The 21,632-nt window shown below is 41.7% G+C and overlaps 1 protein-coding gene across 3 annotated transcripts in view; it reads left to right on the top strand.

The window, feature by feature from the left end:
- Positions 1-21,632, top strand: part of LOC137428967 (autism susceptibility gene 2 protein homolog) — a 243,157-nt gene that overhangs the window by 192,839 nt on the left and 28,686 nt on the right. For all 3 annotated transcript variants that reach the window (XM_078780863.1, XM_078780865.1, XM_078780864.1), the window contains 5 exons: positions 3,997-4,198; positions 7,556-7,869; positions 8,354-8,625; positions 13,566-13,613; positions 13,855-13,950. In XM_078780863.1, the coding sequence (XP_078636989.1) occupies positions 3,997-4,198; positions 7,556-7,869; positions 8,354-8,625; positions 13,566-13,613; positions 13,855-13,950 (932 nt within the window). The remainder of the gene's footprint in view (positions 1-3,996; positions 4,199-7,555; positions 7,870-8,353; positions 8,626-13,565; positions 13,614-13,854; positions 13,951-21,632) is intronic.

The following is a 21,632-nucleotide window of genomic DNA, read 5'->3' on the forward strand; positions in this document are numbered from 1 at the left end:
ATTGTTCAGTACGGTATCAAGATTGCTCGGTACGTTATCAAGATTGCTCGGTATGTTATTAAGATTGCTTGGTACGTTATCAAGATTGCTCGGTATGTTACCACGAGTGCTCGCTATGTTATCAAGATTGCTCCGTATGTTACCCAGATCCCTCGGTATGTTACCAAGATTGCTCGGTATGTTACCAGGATTGCTCGCTATGTTATCACGATTGCTTGCTATGTTATCACGATTGCTCGCTATGTTATCAAGCTTTCTCAAGATGTTACAAGATTGCTCGCTATGTTATCAAGATTGCTCAGTATGTTATCAAGATTGCTCGATATGTTATCAAGATTGCTGGGTATGTTATCAAGATTGTTCAGTATGGTATCAAGATTGCTCGGTATATTACCAAAATTGATCGGTATGGTATCAAGATTGCTCGGTATGGTACTAAAATTGATCGGTATGTTATCAAGATTTCTCACTATGTTACAAGATTGCTTGCTATGTTATAAGATTGATCGGTATGTTATCAAGATTGCTCGCTATGTTGTCAAGATTGCTCGCTATGTTATCTAGATTGCTCGGTATATTACCAAAATTGATCGTATGGTATCAAGATTGCTCGGTATGTTACCAAAATTGATTGGTATGTTCTCAAGATTTCTCACTATGTTACAAGATTGCTTACTATGTTATAAAGATTTCTCGCTATGTTGTCAAGATTGCTCGCTATGTTATCAAGATTTCTCACTATGTTACAAGATTGCTCGGTATGTTATCAAGATTGTTCAGTATGTTATCAAGATTGTTCAGTATGTCATCAAGATTGCTCAGTATATTAGCAAGATTGCTCGGTATGTTATCAAGATCGTTTGGTATGTTACCAAGATCCTTCGGTATGTTACCAAGATTGCTCGATATGTTACCAATATTGCTCGCTATGTTATCAATATTGCTCGCTATGTTATCAAGATTGCTCACTATGTTATCAAGCTTTTTGATGGCTGCCCTCATTTTGATCCCCAAACGCATCTGTTGCTCTTTGTTCGGCCCATACCATCAAGATTGCTCAGTATGTTATCAAGATTGCTCGGCATGCTATCAAGATTGCTGGGTATGTTATCAAGATTGTTCAGTATGGTATCAAGATTGCTACAGTATGTTACCAAAAGTGATCGGCATGTTATCAAGATTGCTCGGTATGTTACCAAAATTGATCGGTATGTTATCAAGATTTCTCACGATGTTACAAGATTGCTTGCTATGTTACAAGATTGCTCGGTATGTTATCAAGATTGCTCGCTATGTTATCAAGATTGCTCGCTATGTTGTCAAGATTGCTCACTATGTTGTCAAGATTGCTCACTATGTTATCAAGATTTCTCACTATGCTACAAGATTGGTCGGTATGTTATCAAGATTGTTCAGTATGTTATCAAGATTGTTCAGTATGTTATCAATATTGCTCGGTATGTTATCAAGATCGCTCAGTATGTTACCAACATCGCGCGCTATGTTACCAAGACTGCTCGGTATGTTACCAAGATTGCTCGCTATGTTATCAAGATTGCTCGCTGCGTTATCAAGATTTCTCACTATGTTACAAGCTTGCTCGGTATGTTATCAAGATTGCTGGGTCTGTTAGCAAGATTGTTCAGTATGGTATCAAAATGGCTATGGGATGTTACCAAAATCGATCGGTATGTTATCGCGATTGCTCGGTATGTTACCAAAATTGATCGGTATGTTACCAAGATTTCTCACTATGTTACAAGATTGCTTGCTATGTTACAAGATTGATCGGTATGTTATCAAGATTGCTCGCTATGTTGGCAAGATTGCTCGCTATGTTGTCAAGATTGCTCGCTATGTTATCAAGATTTCTCACTATGTTACAAGATTGCTCGGTATGTTATCATGATTGTTCAGTATGTTATCAAGATTGATCAGTATGGTACCAAGATTGCTCGGTATGTTACCAAGATCGCTCGGTATGTTACCAAGATCACTCGGCATGTTACCAAGATCGCTCGGTATGTTACCAAGATCGCTCGGTATGTTACCAAGATCGCTCGGTATGTCACCAAGATCGCTCGGTATGCCACCAAGATCGCTTGGTATGTTACCAAGATTGCTTGCTATGTTATCAAGATTGCTCGCTATGTTATCAAGATTGCTCGCTATGTTATCAAGATTGCTCGCTATGTTATCAAGATTTCTCACTATGTTACAAGATTGCTCGGTACGTTATCGAGATTGTTCGGTACGTTATCAAGATTGCTCGGTATGTTCTCACGACTGCTCGGTATGTTCTCACGATTGCTTGGTATGCTATCAAGATTGCTCAGTATGTTACCAAAATCGATCGGTATGTTATCAAGATTGCTCGCTATGTTATCAATATTGCTTGGTATGTTACCAAGATTGCTCGGTATGTTATCAAGATTGCTATGTTATCAAGATTGCTCGGTATGTTCCCAAGATTGCTCGCTATGTTACCAAGATTGCTCGGTGCTCTGGCATTCTCCTCCATGTTCCGTTTCCTCGATTTGAATTTGCTCTGCATAGCCCTGGCTGCAGATAAATCATTTGCCAGCAGTGCAGCTCTACCGCTGATGCACTGCCCCTGTAGATTAGAGCAGGAATTTGGAATTTGGCCAGGGTGCCGTATATAGCTCGCCTATGCTCTTCGCAAAGGACACCATGGGATCTTTAATGGCCACCAACTAATGATGGCAGACAGCAAACCCAGTTTAACTTCCATGCGAGAGACAGCACACATTGATGAACGATGCTGCCTGTGAAACATCAGGGTGACAGTTTATAGATGGTTCTCGACATTCAAACCCTGGTTAGACATCTCAGAGGGCATGTGCATACTTCTGAGTTATCCAGACATCTCGTTGAATATCTTGAAAGCTTCTTTGGAGTCGATATTCCAGAATCCTGTTTCTACCTTTAGGTGTTGAACTGTATCGATACATTGTGTCTTGCTCATTGTTGAGCATTTTTGTACGCTCTCCATCTTCATTGGTATTCTTCTGAAGATCTTTATGGATGTACATAAGCCTCAGAACACCACAGTGTTGAACTAGAACAACACTCGGTAGAGCGCACACCTCCACCAGGCTGAACAGTTTACATTTTGTATCCCACTTATAGGCCGGATCTGGATTCGGACCAGAACCAAAATGGAATCATTTCGACCTTGTCACATACGCTACCTCTCCGCCAAGTTTCGTCCGAATCCGTCCACAACTTTTTGAGATATCTTGTTCACAGACAAACAGGCAGACAAACAGGGGTGAAAACATAACCTCCATCCACCTTGGGTGGCAGAGGTAATAAATGACATTATCAATATTGCTGGTGTGCCAGTTGATGGACCATGCATCATGTTGGCAATTTATTAGAAAGTAAAGTAATTGTTGCGGAGGTTGGTTCGTGTTGCCTTACTCAGGTTTTGCTGTATTTGTTATTGTTGTTGCTCAAGCTCTGACTCGGAAGAGTGAAACTTTTGCAGTTCAATTTACGCATTGGCTTCCATGTGGCACAGATGGCATTTAATGGTCCCCGCCTGTTACTAATTACAATTTTATGTCCTTCGTTTGCAGTTTAAAATGGAGTATTTAGAGATGGCAAATTGCACACACTAAAAGTCCATCAATTTGAAGCAGTTTAGAATCTTAATCATATGCCTGTTTGAGCATTCATCGTGGAAGGATGTATTATAATTGGAATGCCCAAAGTTCGTGAAAAGCATCGTGAGATTTAATAGCTGCAATTTATTATTTCTCAGAAATCATAAGGTGATGCAAATTGTAACGCCTGTGGCACATACCCACCTCACCCCATCCCCCCTTTCTGTCCCCACCTCCCTCAGCCGGTTTACTCCGAACGTACAGCTGAGATTTTTATACTCTGCTAATATCCTGTTCATTTAAACTCACTCTTGTGCAATCATCGAAGGACATGCTCAATTAATTCTGCTTTATACCCTAATCACAGGCTCAAGTTTCAATGCGGAGGCACTGACGGATGCCCAAAGTGAGAACGTGTCCGAGCGGCAGGCCACGCCACATACGGTTGGTGGGGAGGGTCCATCAGAGGCCCAGGCGAATACATACCACAATCTGCAGCTTCTACCTGTGCCTACCAACATTCAGCCACCTACTCCACAACTTCCCACAAGCTGCTCTTTTGTCAACACGTACGTTTTCTCTCTTCCTCTCCGTATCCCTCTCCCAATAATTTCCTGGTGCCTTTTACTAAACGGAGTGGAATGGGGTGGCATGAGAATACGGAAGTCTTCCCTCACAGTAGGTAGTGGTTTTGGGCTGGGAGGGATGAAAGAATTATAGGCAACTAAGTATCAGGTAGGTAGGTCTAACTTAGATGCTTTCAGCCAATCACATGTCTACTTTGCTGTTCTTTCAATGTGTTAGCTTGAAAGCACACGATATTTGTCCATGAATGATGATAAAATGAGTATTCTCATGGTTGAGGTGAGTGCATAATGTGAGTTATGAAGAATGGGATGCTTGAACAATGACACATTAAGGTGAGTGTCGATCTGCATCGGTGGACAGGTAGAACAGTAGATCGAAACCCTTCATCGGAGCCAAAGAGAGAGAGAACAGTACAAAGACTCGAGAAACTACAAAGGGTTGAGCGAATTATAATAATAATAATAATAATAATAATAATAATAATAATAATGGTACATGGAAGGGGGGAGGGGGATTCAAAGATAGAAGGTGGCAAGCAGAGCTTGGTCCATGTGGTTGAGCATATTAGAAATACACCTGTATTAGGGATCTGTCAGAGATAAGTAGTACATGATATGTGCACTAACAAGGGCAGGGACTGTCCTTAATAGAGCATAATAGGGGAAGGTTGTATCGTATAAAACCTCCTGTACAGGCAAGGCCAGGTGGAGGACTTGGGCCAGAAAGGAACTTGGAAAGTGCCACATGCTTATATAACGAAACGGACATCACCGCGGGCCGTTTGGACAGCCGATGGCAGTGCCTCAGTTGTGGAGCCCTGGTTGAGGGAATGTCTTACTAGCAGCCGCACCCCGCAGAGTGGAATGGCCCAAAAGATGGTGCTGCCCCCAGGCACTGGGCAGCCACTTGTAGGACCAGCCACGTGCTGCAAACATGGTCCCAAAGCGTTTAAAGCCGCATACATGCATGCATGCACGCCGCATATGAGATTTGGAGATCAGGCTACTGCTGCCTCGGTAGGAAATGGCATTTGGGACAGGAAGACGCATCAGCTCTATCTGCTTTGTCGCTCCCCAATTTGGACCTTGAGTGGAGACACAAATGCCACCTTCTCCTCGCCATTCCTCCTCATCGCCATCCTCTCGTCTCCCGCCCCATGCTACAACTCGCCTGCATGACCACACCATCATGGCGTGCCCAACACGAGATCGTGTCTGTCCATGTCACCTTCTGCCCCATTGTGTGCTTCAAATCTGGTGTTTGGCGCCATAGCTGGGGCTAGGCTTTACATTCTTTTGTTGGATACGTGTGCGTGTCCTTCAAGTGTCAGATTGGTCCCGTTATGATTGTCTTGTCGCTCCCCTCCATGTATACATTTTAATAAACCATTTTAATTGTAAGAAACATCTTCCTGCCTTTTGCCTCCGTGTGCGTCCCGGCCACCGCCAAATTCAGTTTGTTTACCTTGGGGGATCGTAACTTGGTAATTCTGAATGCCATGAATTCAGAGACCATTGGGTCATTCTCGGGGGTCTTAGAACTCCGTCACAGGGTGTCTGCATTAGCTGGACCTCTTACGTCACAATATTAATAATGATGAAGTAGTGATTTTTTAAAAATTACACAGAAACAGGCCAACAACTCGTTCGCACGTTGTTATTTCTACCATATACACGAGGTCATAAAATTAGACTAAGTGTGGACAAAGTTGGCAACAAATTCCATGACGCGTTTGGTTATTAATTGCTCGTCTCCATAATATCGATGTCCTGTTTCTTCATTCAAATGCTGGCCTTGCACAAAAGCAGCCCGGAAGGCATGAATGGAAAACACACGTCAAGCCAAAGACAAACCACACCAAAGGCCTGCTTGCATTTCCATTTCGGTAAACAGGAACTCGAAGAGTCGGCAATTCAAAGGAAACTGCTCGCAGATGTCATTGTGAAGAGCAGGAACCTTATATCAACTCGGGTGTGTACAGAGTATAGTCTATGCAATTTTGATGATTTGTTTGACTTCTGGGAAGAGAGGATTCCATGAGTTCTCGTCCAGCAAATGCGCATGGGTATGGAGAGCTGTGATGAAAGAGCTCGAGCACATTGATAATTATGGTACCATGCGAGTGGTGTGATCGTTTGTACATCAATTTGCTTTATCCGCAAGAACAACTTTGTCTTTATCAAGAGACCCCTTGATTCACAAGGTCGTATTGTCTTTTTTTGGAGCAATTTGTTCTCATTGTTCACTAAAATTATTCAATTTGGAACTAACTGAAAGAATATTGTGCCCTTTTTTAGTATTTCAAGTCGAGGCTCATGTAAGAGGGAACATATAAAACACATAAAAACATTAACACAAACACACATGAAACATAATAAAGTGAGCGGGAGAGAAGATGGGAAGAGAGAGGGAAGCACACACGTACAACAGTAGAAAACAGGGATATCGGGAGATCTGTGGGAGGGAGAGGGCTGGGGAGGGGGGGGGGGTTCAAAGGATAAACAAGATGGACATTACAAGGACTTTCAGGAAAGAAAACGGAATTTGAAGGAGGTGGGTTTGGGGTGGATTAACGGGGGTAGAAAAGATCAAGGATTTGGATGGGGGAAGATAAGAGATGGTGTTGAACAGCTGTTTTAAAGACCTGGAGGAAGGAGTGGGATTGAAGAGACTGTAGGAGTGTGCCTTCTGCCCATACCTTCAAATCATGAATGGGAAGTGACAGGGGGGCATTCAAGTTCTTTCATTGCTGTCTTTGATTCTGGATCTCAGCATGATGAAACCCTGCGATGACACCAGGAAGTGGAAGAATGGCACGGCAGAAACAGAGCATGGTAAACAGCAACAACAACCCAGGGCCACCCTTACTGCTCGGAAACATGTACCCCAACTGTGATGGAGTCTGCTGATCCTGCATCGGCCTCAATAGTCATCTACAGACCCACAGATAAAATTACCAAAGAAGAATATTATCCTTTAATCGATCAAGAGAAACAGAGATCCCCTTATATTGTCACATACAAGAAAGACGCATGGCTATAGTAAATCACGGGTTAGGACTGTCCTTTTAAAAACTTTTCGATCCTAGGCCTGATTGGATAAAGGTACATGTTGCTTATGGAGGCATACCTTTTTCATTTTGGTTTCGAGGAGTTGCTTTACGTAATTATTTTTGGATGATTTAATCAAAATCTGCAATAGCCTTTAAATACAACTCGACCAATAATTTGGTGCTTTTACTGGTTCTCTTTCCTACTAGGTAAGCCAGTTCTATTCACATATTACCGTACGACTAGCATATTTCCTTATCAAGAGTGTCTGTGTTTATTTTCATCCAGAAAAATAAACTTGATCGGATCTTTGTCCTTGGATCGGCAAGTCCACCAACCGTCTGCCCTGACAGCTTGCCTTCCCTTCCGGTCCGTACCGGTGGCTCCTACATCATTGCCACTGATCACGGCCAGTGGAACCTCTTCAACCAGTGAATTTCCTAAACTTCCTGTCTGCACACCACAATACCCTTCAGTCAACCCTGTCCTTCCTAGCCACGGAATGTTTGTGCCTCCCCCACCTCCTAGTCTGCCTCCACCACCCCCTCTCACTTCGAGCGCCTTGCAGGTCTCTGGACACCCATCCACACCTGCATATCAGGGTGAGTCTCCGTCAGGACACTCATGGTAGTTTCTATTTAATTGCTAAAGCTAGAAATGTTGAAGCAGAAGTAGATATTGTATTTGAGGATATATTTGAAAGATGTAAAGGTCTTTTACCTGGAAATTATTTTCTAATATTTCAGGGTAGGGTAGATCAAAACGACCTCAATGGAAGCATTCTTGGTCTGTAACTGTCCTGTATCATCTGATTTGCAGCAGACCTACAAGGCTCCATAGCAATTCAGGAATATGAAGTAAATGACATCACAAATGACAATTTGTGGTGCTCATTTAATGTGGTGACCTAACGGAATACAAGTCTTGCCCAAGAGCCTTGCATTTTGAAACTTATTTTGTCTTCTGGCAATGCCAAAAAGGAAGCAGCACAACCTCAAAAACCGAATCTTTAAAATAGTGGCTTCTAGTTATATATGGATGATGAATGTTGTAAAACCGGTCCCATTTACCATGGGTCTGGTGCAGACCCAGTGATGTTACGTCAGGAATTGGACAGTCGTTTCCTGGCCTCTCAGGCAGCGACCGAGCGTGCCGGAGGTGCGGGCACTACTGGTGCAACACCCTCTCCTTACTTGCGAGCTGAGTTCCACCAGCATCAGCATCAGCACCAGCATACCCATCAACACACACACCAACACACCTTCACGCCCTACCCATCCGGTTTACCACCTGGCCTCCTGCCAGGCCCTGCTGCACCACCACCCCTTCTAGGAGCAGCCTCTCCAGCACCAAGAAATGTGAGTGATCTTATGAGCCCGTCCCACGTGCAGCGGGAGAGTGGGCTTTGCAGTCACTTCTGTGTGTCTGTCTGTCTGTGTGTGTCTGTCCTGGCCATAACTTTTTACCATTTGAGTTTTGTCATCAAATTTTCACCAAAGCTTTATTATGATAATATGAAGACAAATTAATAATTTTGTCAAAAGGTCAAATGTCAGCATCACATAAAATCAATTCTCATCCGATTGACCTGAAATTTTGATTAAAATTTGAGTTTTGTCATCAAATTTTCAATAAAGCTTTATAATGAGAATATAGATAAGGCAAATTAATAACTTGGTCAAAAGGTCAAAGGTCAGTGTCACATAAAATCGTCAATTTTTATCCGATTGACCTGAAATTTAAAAAATTGCATATTGGGTCACTGAATTGGTTCACTAATCAAAGGCTAGAAGCCAATTGTTTTTTTTAGATCAAACGGTCAAAGGTCAAGATTGCATAAAATCGGCAATTTCCACCCAATTAGCTTTAAATTTTAAGAATTTGCATATTGGGTCACTGAATTAGTTCAGCAATCAAAAGTTACAACCTGATTATTTATTTTCTATCGGAACAACGATTACGCTTGTTATATTTTACAATGATTATATTATATGAAGAATGAGACTAGATTTGGGAACGGTAACAAAGGTATCGGTTGCCAGATGATTGGTTCTGGGGCCACAAGAGAAATTGATCTCAATTTTTGCTTTGTATTAACAGGAAATGGTAGGAACTTGACCGCTCTCATCCACTGATATTCCTGGCATTTCTCACATATTTTCATGAGTCTGATTTGCATCGAGGAACATAACAATTACGGTTAACCATTTTGAAATTGCCACTCTTTTGTCTAAATCCTGATAATTATGCTGGACAGCTGTTCATCACCATCTCTGATCGTCCCCAATCCAAAACCATGATATTTTCTACCCAAGTTAACCCATCCCACCCCACTCCCTCCTCCTTCCAAATTTTCCCTCCTGCCCCTCATTCCTTCCCACCCATTATTTGTCCACGTCTGCCTCTATTTTGGACTTCAACTCTGCTGTTGGTGTGTCCCCCCTCTCTCGGGTGTTCCTTTTGTCCTGTTGTGTCCTGATCCCTTTAGTGTACTAGTACTAGCTCTTCCACGAGCTTCGAATATGTATACATAAAAAAGGCAAGAAAATTTAAAAGATCGTTGAATTACACATTTGCAGTAGCAATAGCAGATTAAATACACCCCGGATAGCAGAAGCGAGTCGCTGAAAACACACAGCTCGTGCGTGAAAAGCCTCTTTCGCATGAATACATCATTTCAAAAGTCTCGTATTATAATATTAATAAGGAAAAAACATTGCTATAATGAATTGAGATTTGGTGATTGGAATAACTTACAAGCTAAATCTCAGATATTGGATGCATTACATTCTATATATTACAATACTGTTTTACTCTTTTTTAAAGCTATGTGAGTAAAAAACACGTAGCGCAACACGTAGCGAACCATAGGCCCTCTTCATAGTTATTTCATTACTATGTGTTTCAGGTAGGCCATATTCCTTGAAATTTCAAATACCGAGTTTAAAAATTCCGGAAGGATGTCGATTTGTACTGTCACGTCAGATGCCCAGCTAACGTAGATGCTCTGAGCCAGGGGGGTGTGCAACCCCCGTGAGCGATCAAAACTATGTTGAAGTCACCACTCTGATTTCACAATTGCTATTACCATTTACGATCGCCCCGGGATAGCCCAATTAATAAACCAAATTTGGCGGTTGGTTGCGTGCCAAGTGAAAAGGTGGGAAGACGTTTCTTATAATTAAAGTGGTTTTTTAATAAAATAAATACAAGAGATAAGTAACGACAGGGCAATCAATAATTAATGGGACATATCTGGTGGTCGTCAGACACAATTCGGGATGATGGGGAAAAGACACATGATCTTATATCCGATCAAAAGCTATTCACTGCTATAGCGCCGAAACTACCAGATCCACGCAATGAAGGGAGCAGGCGAGGACTTCAGGCAGGCACGAGCTGGCTGGTGTAGATCAATGATGGGCGGTGGCACAGGGCGAAGTGTGGCTCGGGTGGGAGAATGGTGAGGAGGAACAATGGCAAGCTGTCCAATCTCTGTAACCGGTCCTCCTCCTGAGGTGACGATATAGTAGTGAGAGAGGGACGTTGGTCTCATCCGTACCAATTGCCATCTGACATGCGCATGCGCGGACAAAGCCTTTATCACCTTTGGGACCGCCTTCATTGGACGCAGGCGGGTCCAGTCGTTGACCATCCATTGTCTGTGGGCAGTGCCATTTTCCAAGCCATCCCACCCTGTATGGTGGTCCCTCACAAAAGTTGGTCCTCCCCTAACCAGAGTTCCACAGCTCACCTCACCACCGTGGCTTACAGTTATGGGCCAAAACGGCCCGTGTTGTTTCCATTTACAGCGCAGAGTGCTTTCTTAGTGCCTTTATGTCCCAGGTGCCACAATTCCTTCACCTGGCCTCGGCTGTACAGGACGTTTTACACAATACATCTACAATCACTGTTCTACTATATTGTTTACCCTATTCTACTCCATTGTTTGCAATCACTGCCCCCACATATTACATATGAGCTACCCCTGACAGATCCCAAATACAGGCATAGTTCGAACCTACTCGAATATACGGACCAAGCTATTCTTAACACAATAGAGATATGGATCACCCCCATCCGCTCCCCCTCCCCTGCCTCCTTCCCCTCTTTCTACGTAACAGTACCTTTTGTGAGAAATACTCTGAGGATTGCCTGAAGTTTTAAGGTGATCGTAATTGAATATATGCTTTTATAATTAAATGCATTATCGCTTTTTTCAGCACAGCACAGAAATCAGCTATGGAACTATGACATGATTTGAATGGCGTTCAGGACTTTTTGTCACCAGTGAAATGTCGCTGGTGGAATGGCTGACTTGATTATTTGCATTAATTGAACTTTGCCACTCTGACATGTAATATCAAGCTCATCCTTCTTTTGATTGTTAGGTTATTTCTCTGAAATAACCTTATAGATTGGGTCCCGGTGGCTAGCCGTATGTCCGTTAACATTTGACTAAAACTACATCTCCTCACAAACTACCCAACATATATGGACCAAATTTGGTATGATGCATCAGGACAGGTAGGTCTTCTTGTGTTGTGGTCCTCATCTGGATCCACCTCCTCAAAGGAGGTCGTAAATTCAGATTTTTTTTTTTCCAAATGTTGTCCTCTGAAACTTACCAGCAGATTTGAACGAAACTTGCACGGATGCATTAGGACCAGGCCTAGATCTATAGTTGTGCTCCACATAAGCACCAGCTCCCGCAAAACGGGTGTCGTGGGGTCTGCCACCATATGAAAAGACCAATGAAAGTGAAAGTGAAGAAGGCAGTCTTTTTAAAAATAAGAGCTATAAGAGAGTCGTTCTATGGTACCTTACAAATGCATGAACCAGCTGATTATGAACCGTGTGGTTCCGCGCAACCATATTCGACAAATTTGGCTCTTCATGACTTGCTCTATGTTCAACTTTGTAAAATATCCATTTCATAACTCAATCTGAGGGTGAGAAGAGCCTTCGCTGGTGCCAAATCCAACAGAACATGGTTTAATGAAGGCATTCAGACGAAGATTTATGCAGCTTCAGCAAATGTGTGATGAACTTTGTCGGAATAAATATATTGAGAGATTCTGTAATTTAAAGAGTGGTATTTACTGCATGTCAAAGCGTAGATACTTTCTTCAAACTCTCGTATTTATATCAGTCATAATTTTATCTGATGGTGTACTACAACAAAACTACACAGATCAGGCCGGGTACTACCATAGTAGTGTACTTGATTTATCTGCTGTGGTATATTTAAAGAGCATGAGCAAATGTTAATAGATGGAACTGTTTTACTTCCCTTCATAAAGTGTGTCTTCAATCCTTCATGAGACAATCAAGCACTTATGCTCCGGTCTAGGTGCTTTGCATTGTGCCAACACCAACGCCCTCGGCTGGCAACAAAATAAGCATCGACGAAAAAGGTTCAAGCGTTTGGAAAAATGAATGAAGTGTTTTTGGATTTTCACATTGAGATTATTCCAGATCGTACCTCTTTTTTTTTTTTTGCTGTGGGCGCATCATTCAGGTTTGACAATGTATGTGTCATGTACTCTTCCAAGAGGAAGCTGAAACTTTCAGGGATTAATGATGGCATTCTGAAGTTGTTCATGTGCAAGTTTCGTTGGATTCCATCAAGTTTTGGAGAAAAAAAAAAATTCGTCCATCTTGGCATTTTCTTCCTTTGGGAGGAGGGTGGTCGTGATTGGAATTATCCAAGCTATATAGCCACAAGGTATTATATATGCACATAAGCAGTTTTCACTTGATATACGTAACCCAGGTTAATTTTATTTTTTGGGAGGGAACGAGACAGCGGGCTGTTGTTTATACACCGCCCAAATTAAGGGACTTGTTAGGTTAGAAGAATGCGTTGCATGCTTAGAACAAAATCGCCCGGAGAGTGGGTACTCTGATGGTATTAATAATGATAAAAAATAATAACATGACCCCCCCTCCCCCCACCCCTTGGTGGCTCCCGTTATGCCAAACATTATGAAAAAAAAATTACACCAAACATTAGTTTTAGTGGCTTTTTAAAACATCATTAAAACGTTATAAAAAACCCATCATTTTTATAACTTTTTTACATGTTATAATATTCCAAATTAACATAATGAATACACCTTTTATTTAAGGTCCCCTTGATTCTGCTTCTCCCCTTGATCTTGTTCTCACTCTCCCTTCTACTCTGCCCTGGTGTTTTCCCCTTTCCATATTGTTCCATTCCATATTCTGCTCTCGCTCTGCCTCGATCATGTATACAAAAAATTGTCTATCTTTCAATTTTTGTTTTTCCTCTCAGTTTGACAAGTACTCTGCCAGAATGGACAACCCATTTTACCGACACGGTGTAAGTAGCCCTGCTCTCCACATATTCCAGCTCAAAATATAATTAATACTGTTCAGCGGACAATCCCAAAGTCTTGCGTATTTCTTCTTCGTGTACCACGGCACGTATGAAATTTTGAGTTAACCTTACCGATTCCCTTGCTATTCATGAAGTCAAGCTTTGTTTGCACCCAGCGTTATGAGTGTCATTATTGGAAACGGTTCAGTTCATAACCAACCCTAGTGTGTGCTGTGTCCCACAGTTTTTCCCTTCATATCATCCTGGCCTGTCGGGTCTTGCTCCTATTATGCCACCTACTGGACCTTTCTCCTCCCTACAAGGGGCCTTCCAGCCAAAGGTAAGACCTTGGACCGTTCAGTGCAGAAATACTAAAACTCCCAACAAAGACTTTCACATTCTGCTTTATATACTCAACATGTGGTAGCAAGGGTGGTGAACTAATGAAATGCAGACAGTTTTTAAACAGGAATCTAAGGTTTATACGTTAAATATACTTTTACAGGAAATACAAGGACATGCAGATACAATGGACAAACATCATGTCATATGTGTTTGTCCATCGTGTACTTATGTTACCCTAGTAGTTCTCTGCGTATTAACTTATTCTCGACTTTTCTCCATTACCCATGCGAACTGCTGGACTACGCATGCACTGAGACATTTGAACCTGTATTTTCATTTGGATGTCTTCTTCTTCTTCTTTTCCACTTTTTATTTTATTAGTCCCCTACCAGTTTCACCAGAGGGGACTATAGGTTTGCTCTCTGTCTGTCCGTCCGTCCGTCCGTCCGTCCGTCTCACTTTTCCAGACTTTTTCCCCATACCCTTTAACATATTGAACTGAAACTTAGAACATGGCTTTATTATGATAAGTTACAGAAACTCCCTCTTGTTAATTTTGCTTTAACTTTATCTAACTGTAGCTTCTTAACTTTATGCCTTGTTTGGGGAGATTTACTCTTTTTTTTTAAAGTCGAGTTTGAACTGACCGTTACTTGAGCCGGCCGACTGGTTTGAACGTCTGGTTTGAACGGGATTTGTGTGTGGAGCAACGAATTGCAAGGTTAACAGAACGGATGTCTACTCTACCTATTTGGCTGATTGAGCTTGTAATTAGAAGAGCTCCGTCATCCGACTGACGATAAATTGATTATTGCTTTGATTGACAATACATTGATCTTTGCTTGTAACCAATAAGAGTAATAACTTGCTGCACAGCACAGATCCATTGTTCGAGGTTACAAGGAATTTGGACGCAGGAGGAGGCTGTTTGGCCCATTTTCCTGCGGTTTATGAAGAAGACCACTCCTTTTGCATCTTCAAATGCATATAGCTGCGGAAGCAGTTTCTTGTCTATTTGGTGCAATCTTTGGACGGGTCGCCATTCCGACGCAGGATACTCGAGTGGCTCATTCATCCCAGCAAGCTGGTACTCATTTTTCCATCCTCGGGAGGATGACCGGCTGAGTCAACCCACCTGGTGTTAATTCACCGGATGACAGGAGCTTAAACTCAAGATCTTGTGATCTCAAGCCAGCCACCTTAACCGTTAAGCCAACACCTGGCTGTGCTTTATGAGGGATGAGAATGAGCGTGGGAATGGATGGGAACAGTGGGGTAAGCATAGGGACATCGCCCGAATGTTTTTTATTACTTGGTAGGGAAGCGATTGGATTATCGGTGTTGTTGGTGAAAAAGCAACAAACACCGACAGCACTTCACCTTTTGTTGAAACCCTCTCACAATCACGACACATGTATAACATCACCAGATTGTTGTGTTTTAAACGCTAGTCTGACCTTGAGGACAATCTGCAGCTGTTTCAGTTTAATTTGAATCACATCACATCCTGTTTTAATGTCCAAAACGTCACATGCTGTTTGTCCTTATTTTGTGTTGTTGTTGTTGTTGTTGCTGTTGTTGTTTCATTAGATTCTGTCCATCCTTGTAGTAGCGATTAAATTGATTCGGTTTTGAACTGTCAGGTTTATCTTGTTTTAAACCACAAATATGTACTGAGAAATGGTATGTCGTGCGTTCTTTAACATTTGTTGTATAGACTACATTAATAAGAGAAAACGAGGGCATCCAGCAAAGGAGATCCAGCAATATGGGCAGGTGGTTCTGGTCGGAAATCTGGATTAAAATGAGCCTCATAAGTGGCCTCTCTCACCACCTTGCTGTGACAGCAATTCCATGATTATAAATACTGGTGGTTGAGCATTGCTTCATATCAAGCAGTTTTGCTACATTTTTCAAAGAAAAACCGTTAACTGCAAACTTTAATGTCCTCCCACCTCGTCCGCTCAACCTGCTGCCACATTATTTTGGAGATCCGCAACCTGTTGAGTCTATCCAACAGCTAGTAAATAAGGCAGATCCCAAACTTCAACCCATTTTACACTCTCTTCCTGTGTCCTTTTGTATCTCAGTGTTTATCCGTCTGTTTGGAGACTGAGTACTTCTTCTTCTTTCATATGCAGCACCAGGCTGTGTGGGGTAGCATTGGCTGAAGGTATGGCTGTGCCGCTGATGCAATGCCCTCTGCAGGTTAGGGCGGGAAGTAGGAATTCGATGACTGAGTAAAATGACGAGTTCACACTTTGATTTTTGCGATACTGAAAGGAAGGGTAACTTTGCTGGCTTCATTCTCTGTTCTGTATTCTCTGTTTTTCATTCACTTTCACTGGTGGTGAAAGAAGGCCGCATTCCAGTGGATTGGGAACTGAGTACCCTCGTCCCTCTATACAAGGGGAAAGGTGACCCTTGGGACTGTGGCTCGTATCGAGCGATAAAGTTATTGGAGCATGGAATGAAGGTATTGGAAAGGGTGTTGGAGAGGAGGATAAGGAAGAAAGTGAAGATCGACGAAATGCAGTTTGGATTCATGCCAGGAAGAGGAACGACAGACGCGCTTTTCATTGTGAGGCAGTTGCAGGAGAAGTACACGGAGAAGAGGAAGATGTTGTTTCCTGGGTTTGTTGATCTGGAGAAAGCATTCGATAGGTTTCCACGCAAAGTATTTTCATGGGTATTGAGGAAGTTAGGAGTGGAGGAATGGTTGATCAGAGTCGTGATGGCAATGTATGAAAGAGCGCGCACAGCTGTAAGGACGAAGGACGGGAACAGTGGTGAGTTTGAGGTGAAGGTGGGAGTGCATCAGGGGTCGGTACTAAGTCCACTACTATTTGTAGCTGTGATGGAGGTGCTGGCTTGGAACGTAATGGAGGGTTTGCCATGGGAGTTGTTGTATGCAGATGATCTGGTGTTGATTGCAGAAAGTATGGATGGATTGAAGGAGAAGATGAACAAGTGGAAGGAATGTATGGAGACAAAAGGTCTGAAGGTGAATATCAGAAAGACGAAGGTGATGGGGAGTGGTAAAGCATGTGGTGAGGTGGAAAGTACTGGGAAGTGGCCCTGTGCTGTGTGTAGGAAGGGTGTCGGAGTGAATTCCATTCAATGTACAATGTGCGCTGAGTGGGTTCATCAAAAATGTAGTGGTTTGAGAGGGTCATTAACCAGTGTGGCAGCTACATTCAAGTGTAAGGTGTGTACAGAGGGAGCTGCAGATGGTGGAAATGTTGAGTTGGATCTTGGAGACGGCGTGAAGCTGGAAGGTGTGAAAACATTTTGTTACCTAGGAGACATGCTGAATGGAGAAGGTGGATCAGACTCGGCAACAGTTGCTGGAGTGAGATGTGCATGGAAGAAGTTTTGGGAACTGAGTAGCGTGCTGACGAGGAGGGGAGTGTCGTTGAAGCTGAAGGGAAAGGTGTATGCTGCATGTGTGAGAAGAGTTATGATTTATGGGAGCGAGACATGGGTAATGAACGTAGAGCAGTAACGAAGGCGGGAAAGGGTGGAAATGCGAATGGTTCGGTGGAAATGCGAATGGTTCGGTGGATGTGCGGAGTATCGTTGAGAGAGAGGAAGACAAATGATGAATTGCGAAAGATGATGGGAATAGAGCCTGTGATGGATGCTGTGAAGAGAAACAGTTTGAGATGGTTTGGTCATGTGTTGAGGAAGGACGAAAGTGACTGGTTGAGAAGAGTGATGGAAATGAATGTAGAAGGAAGTGGAGGACGGGGAAGACCAAGAAAGACTTGGCTAAAGATGGTGGAAGAAGAAATGCGGGTAAGGGGGTTAACAAGGAGTGATGCAGAAAATAGGGCAAAATGGAGAAGATTGTCATGGGGACCGCAAGGCTAACCCCCGCTCTGGCAGGGAAAATGGCCTTAAAATGCCTGTTGTTGTGTTGTTGTATTTTCTGTTCTGTGTGTATACACATTCATAGAAAACAATATGGAGTAAACTTCGCAGTTTTCATCATATTATGGCTGAACTTATTGGCCATTCTGATGATGTTTATTGCGGGGAGGTTAATTTGCATCATCAGCCTCTGCAGAGCAATGTTCCCCGAGAAGCTCCATTAGAATTCTGGGATCGTCCCAAACCCCAAATGTCTGACAGAATACAAATTTGAAAAGCTTTGGTGTGTCTTCTATTGTTTTTGAACTCCGGTCATATATTTGATTAAATTGTGCTTGTTAACAGGACACATGGTATAGCAGTAAAGAAACCTTTTCGCATTTTTTGGAAACTTTAGGCTCACAAGGAAAACGTTAGTGTCAAGCCTTGAATAAAGCACGTGTTTTCCATAACCTTAAGATCTACACTTTTGTAACCGAGTGTACATACTCGAGCAGTTTACAGAGAAGTTCTGTAAAATCGATATTGTCAATCCTTTCACTTATTTAGGTTTGCAGTTTTTTACATTTCCTATAATGCTGTAAAAGATTCAGATTAAGAAAAAGAATTGGATGGAGGGGGTGGGAGAGACGGTTGGAACAAGACAGAGAATGTTAATCTTATTTTAAAAACATAACTCTGTATATATTATTTTTTATTATAAAACATATATTATATATATTCTTTATTATTTTTTATTATATACTAGCTGATGAATGCACCCGGCGTTGCCCGGGTTCTTTTTGAATGAATTTAATCTTCTGTACATCGGTCTGACATGAGCCTAGTATCAGTTAGTGCTCAACGATTCCTTGTTCTTTCTTCTGTCGGGCCCCGCGAGAAAGAATTTTGAAAGCATGTGTTGCAATCAGTCAGATATTTCTGTTATGTGCATAAGTTGTACTTCAAGAGAATATTGAAAGAAGAAGAAGATTTATTGCGAAATGGGCCGAGCCTGGCCGAGGTGGCCTCGACTGGCCTCGCCACCTTGCCTATAACCTTCCCGGGGCCCGTCCCGACATATTTTGTTTCAGAGGTTTCCTCCTATCTTTCACCGTTCAGATTAGCGCGTGCAGACAAACAAACAAACAAACAAACAAAAACTTTCTTTTATATATATAAAAAATAAAATATATGTATATATATTATTTTTTATTAGGTATTATTTTATATCTATATATATATTTGTGCAGCGTCTGTCCTGTCCTGTGTTGTGTTGTCTTGTGTTGTGTTGTCACTGAACTACTTTCTCAAACTTTTGTGAAATCGTACCAAACTTCTGGTATGCACATATCTCTCCCGTCGGTATGTCCTAAGGGTATTTTTTTTTTTGAAATTGCAATTTGGTTGTTTGTTTGTTTTGGAATTTTTGGGGGAAATTTTTTTTTTTCAACTTCAATTGTTTATAAAATGTGATATCACGTATATTACAAATACATTTGTGCAAAATAATTGTTTGAATTATGATTGGTTTAAACAATGACAAAACGGCAACTCGGGTACAGTCATTTATCTATATATCTACACATCTGGGCAGTGTCTGTGTTGTCACTTAACGACTCCCTCAAACTTTTGTTTCCGTGGTTGTGAAGTGTTTTTAATAACGTTGTGGTGGTTTTGAATCACGCGGTGGTGAGGTATTTTTAATTAGGTGGTGGTGAGGTGTTTTTAAATGATGTGGTGGTGACGTGTTTTAATATCACATGGTGGTGAGGTGTTTTTAAATCACATGGTGGTGAGGTGTTTTGAATTACGTGGTGGTGAGGTATTTATAATTACGTGGTGGTGAGGTGTTTTTAATTAGGTGGTGGTGAGGTGTTTTGAATTAGTTGGTGATGAGGTGTTTTGAATTATGTGGTGGTGAGGTGTTTTGAATTACTTGGTGGTGAGGTGTTTTTAAATGACGTGGTGGTGAGGTGTTTTTAATTTCGTGGCTGTGAGGTGTTTTTATTACGTGTTTTATGGTGGTGAGGTGTTTTGAATTACTTGGTGGTGAGGTATTTTGAATTACGTGTTTGATGGCTGTGAGGTGTTTTTATTACGTGTTTTATGGTGGTGAGGTGTTTTGAATTACTTGGTGGTGAGGTGTTTTGAATTACGTGGTGGTGAGGTGTTTTGAATTACTTGGTGGTGAGGTGTTTTTATTACGTGTTTTATGGTGGTGAGGTGTTTTGAATTACTTGGTGGTGAGGTATTTTGAATTACGTGTTTGATGGCTGTGAGGTGTTTTTATTACGTGTTTTATGGTGGTGAGGTGTTTTGAATTACTTGGTGGTGAGGTGTTTTGAATTACGTGGTGGTGAGGTGTTTTGAATTACGTGGTGGTGAGGTGTAATCGTCCCAAACTTCCAGTCTGCACCTACCGCTCCCCTATGTATGTGCTGAGGGGTTCTTTCTTGAAAAAAAAAACATTCAACCTAAATTGCCTATAAAAATGTAATATCACAAACACAACAAATATATTTGTGCAAAGTAATTGTTTGTATTATGATTATATATATATATATATATATATATATATATATATATATATATATATATATATATATATATATATATATATATATATATATATATATGTATATATATATTATTTTTATTAGATATTATTTTATATTTTATATATATTTTTATATATATATATTTATATATATATATATTTTATTTATATATATATATATTATTTTTATTTCATTTATATATACTAGGGCATGCCCGTACTATATCTATATCTAAAATTATATCCCCCCCTCTATTTACATGAAATGGTTTGGTCCATGAAATGTTTTGGTCCATTCGCAACGCCAAAGCGAACGGCGAACGCTTTACATGAAATGGTTTGGTGCATGAAATGTTTTGGTCCATTCGCAACGCCAAAGCGAACGGCGAACGGCTTGCGAGTACAGTGACAATCCCCCCGGGGTTTTAATTAGTTTTAAAACATCGTTTAACGCCAACATAGCGCCAACATAGTTTGCCGACGGGAAATAAATGAATACGCTCTCAAATGTGCCATCCGAGGCAGAGTGTGTTCGCCACGTTCGGCACACGCGATAGCTCGCTGCTCTCTGATTGGTTGAATCGTTTTTTGGACATAGCTCGGTAAGTAATTGTCCGATTAATATGAAACCTTGAAAAGGCACATCCTCGGGTCCCCAGCAATATACCTGGCAAGTTTCAAGTATATCGGACCCGTGGTTGTCGAGAAACAGCGGTCACAGACAAACAAACGTACAAACAAACAAACGTACAAACAAACAAACACACAGAGATTACTGGAATTATAGATACTAGGGCATGCCCGTACTATATCTATATCTAAAATTATATCCCCCCCCCTCTATTTACATGAAATGGTTTGGTCCAAAGCGAACGGCTTGCGAGTGGTGACAATCCCCCCCCTCTATTTACATGCAATGGTTTGGTCCAAAGCGAACGGCTTCCAGAGTTTGGTAAAGAAATCGCCATCGCGTGCACAAACGCGCAGGAAAGCGAATGAATCGCAAATTCGTTTTTATTAGTTGTAAAACATAGTTTAACGCCAACATAGTTTGCAAACGTGAAATAAATGAATACGCTCTCAAATGTGCCATCCGAGGCAGAGTGTGCCCGCCACGTTCGGCACACGCGATCGTTCGCTGCTCTCTGATTGGTTGAATCGTTTTTTGGACATAGCTCGGTAAGTAATTGTCCGATTAATATGAAACCTTGAAAAGGCACATCCTCGGGTCCCCAGCAATATACCTGGCAAGTTAAAAGTATATC

This window comes from Myxine glutinosa, chromosome 6, assembly GCF_964187855.1.
Source record: "Myxine glutinosa chromosome 6, kmMyxGlut1.1, whole genome shotgun sequence".
Lineage (NCBI taxonomy): Eukaryota > Metazoa > Chordata > Myxini > Myxiniformes > Myxinidae > Myxine > Myxine glutinosa.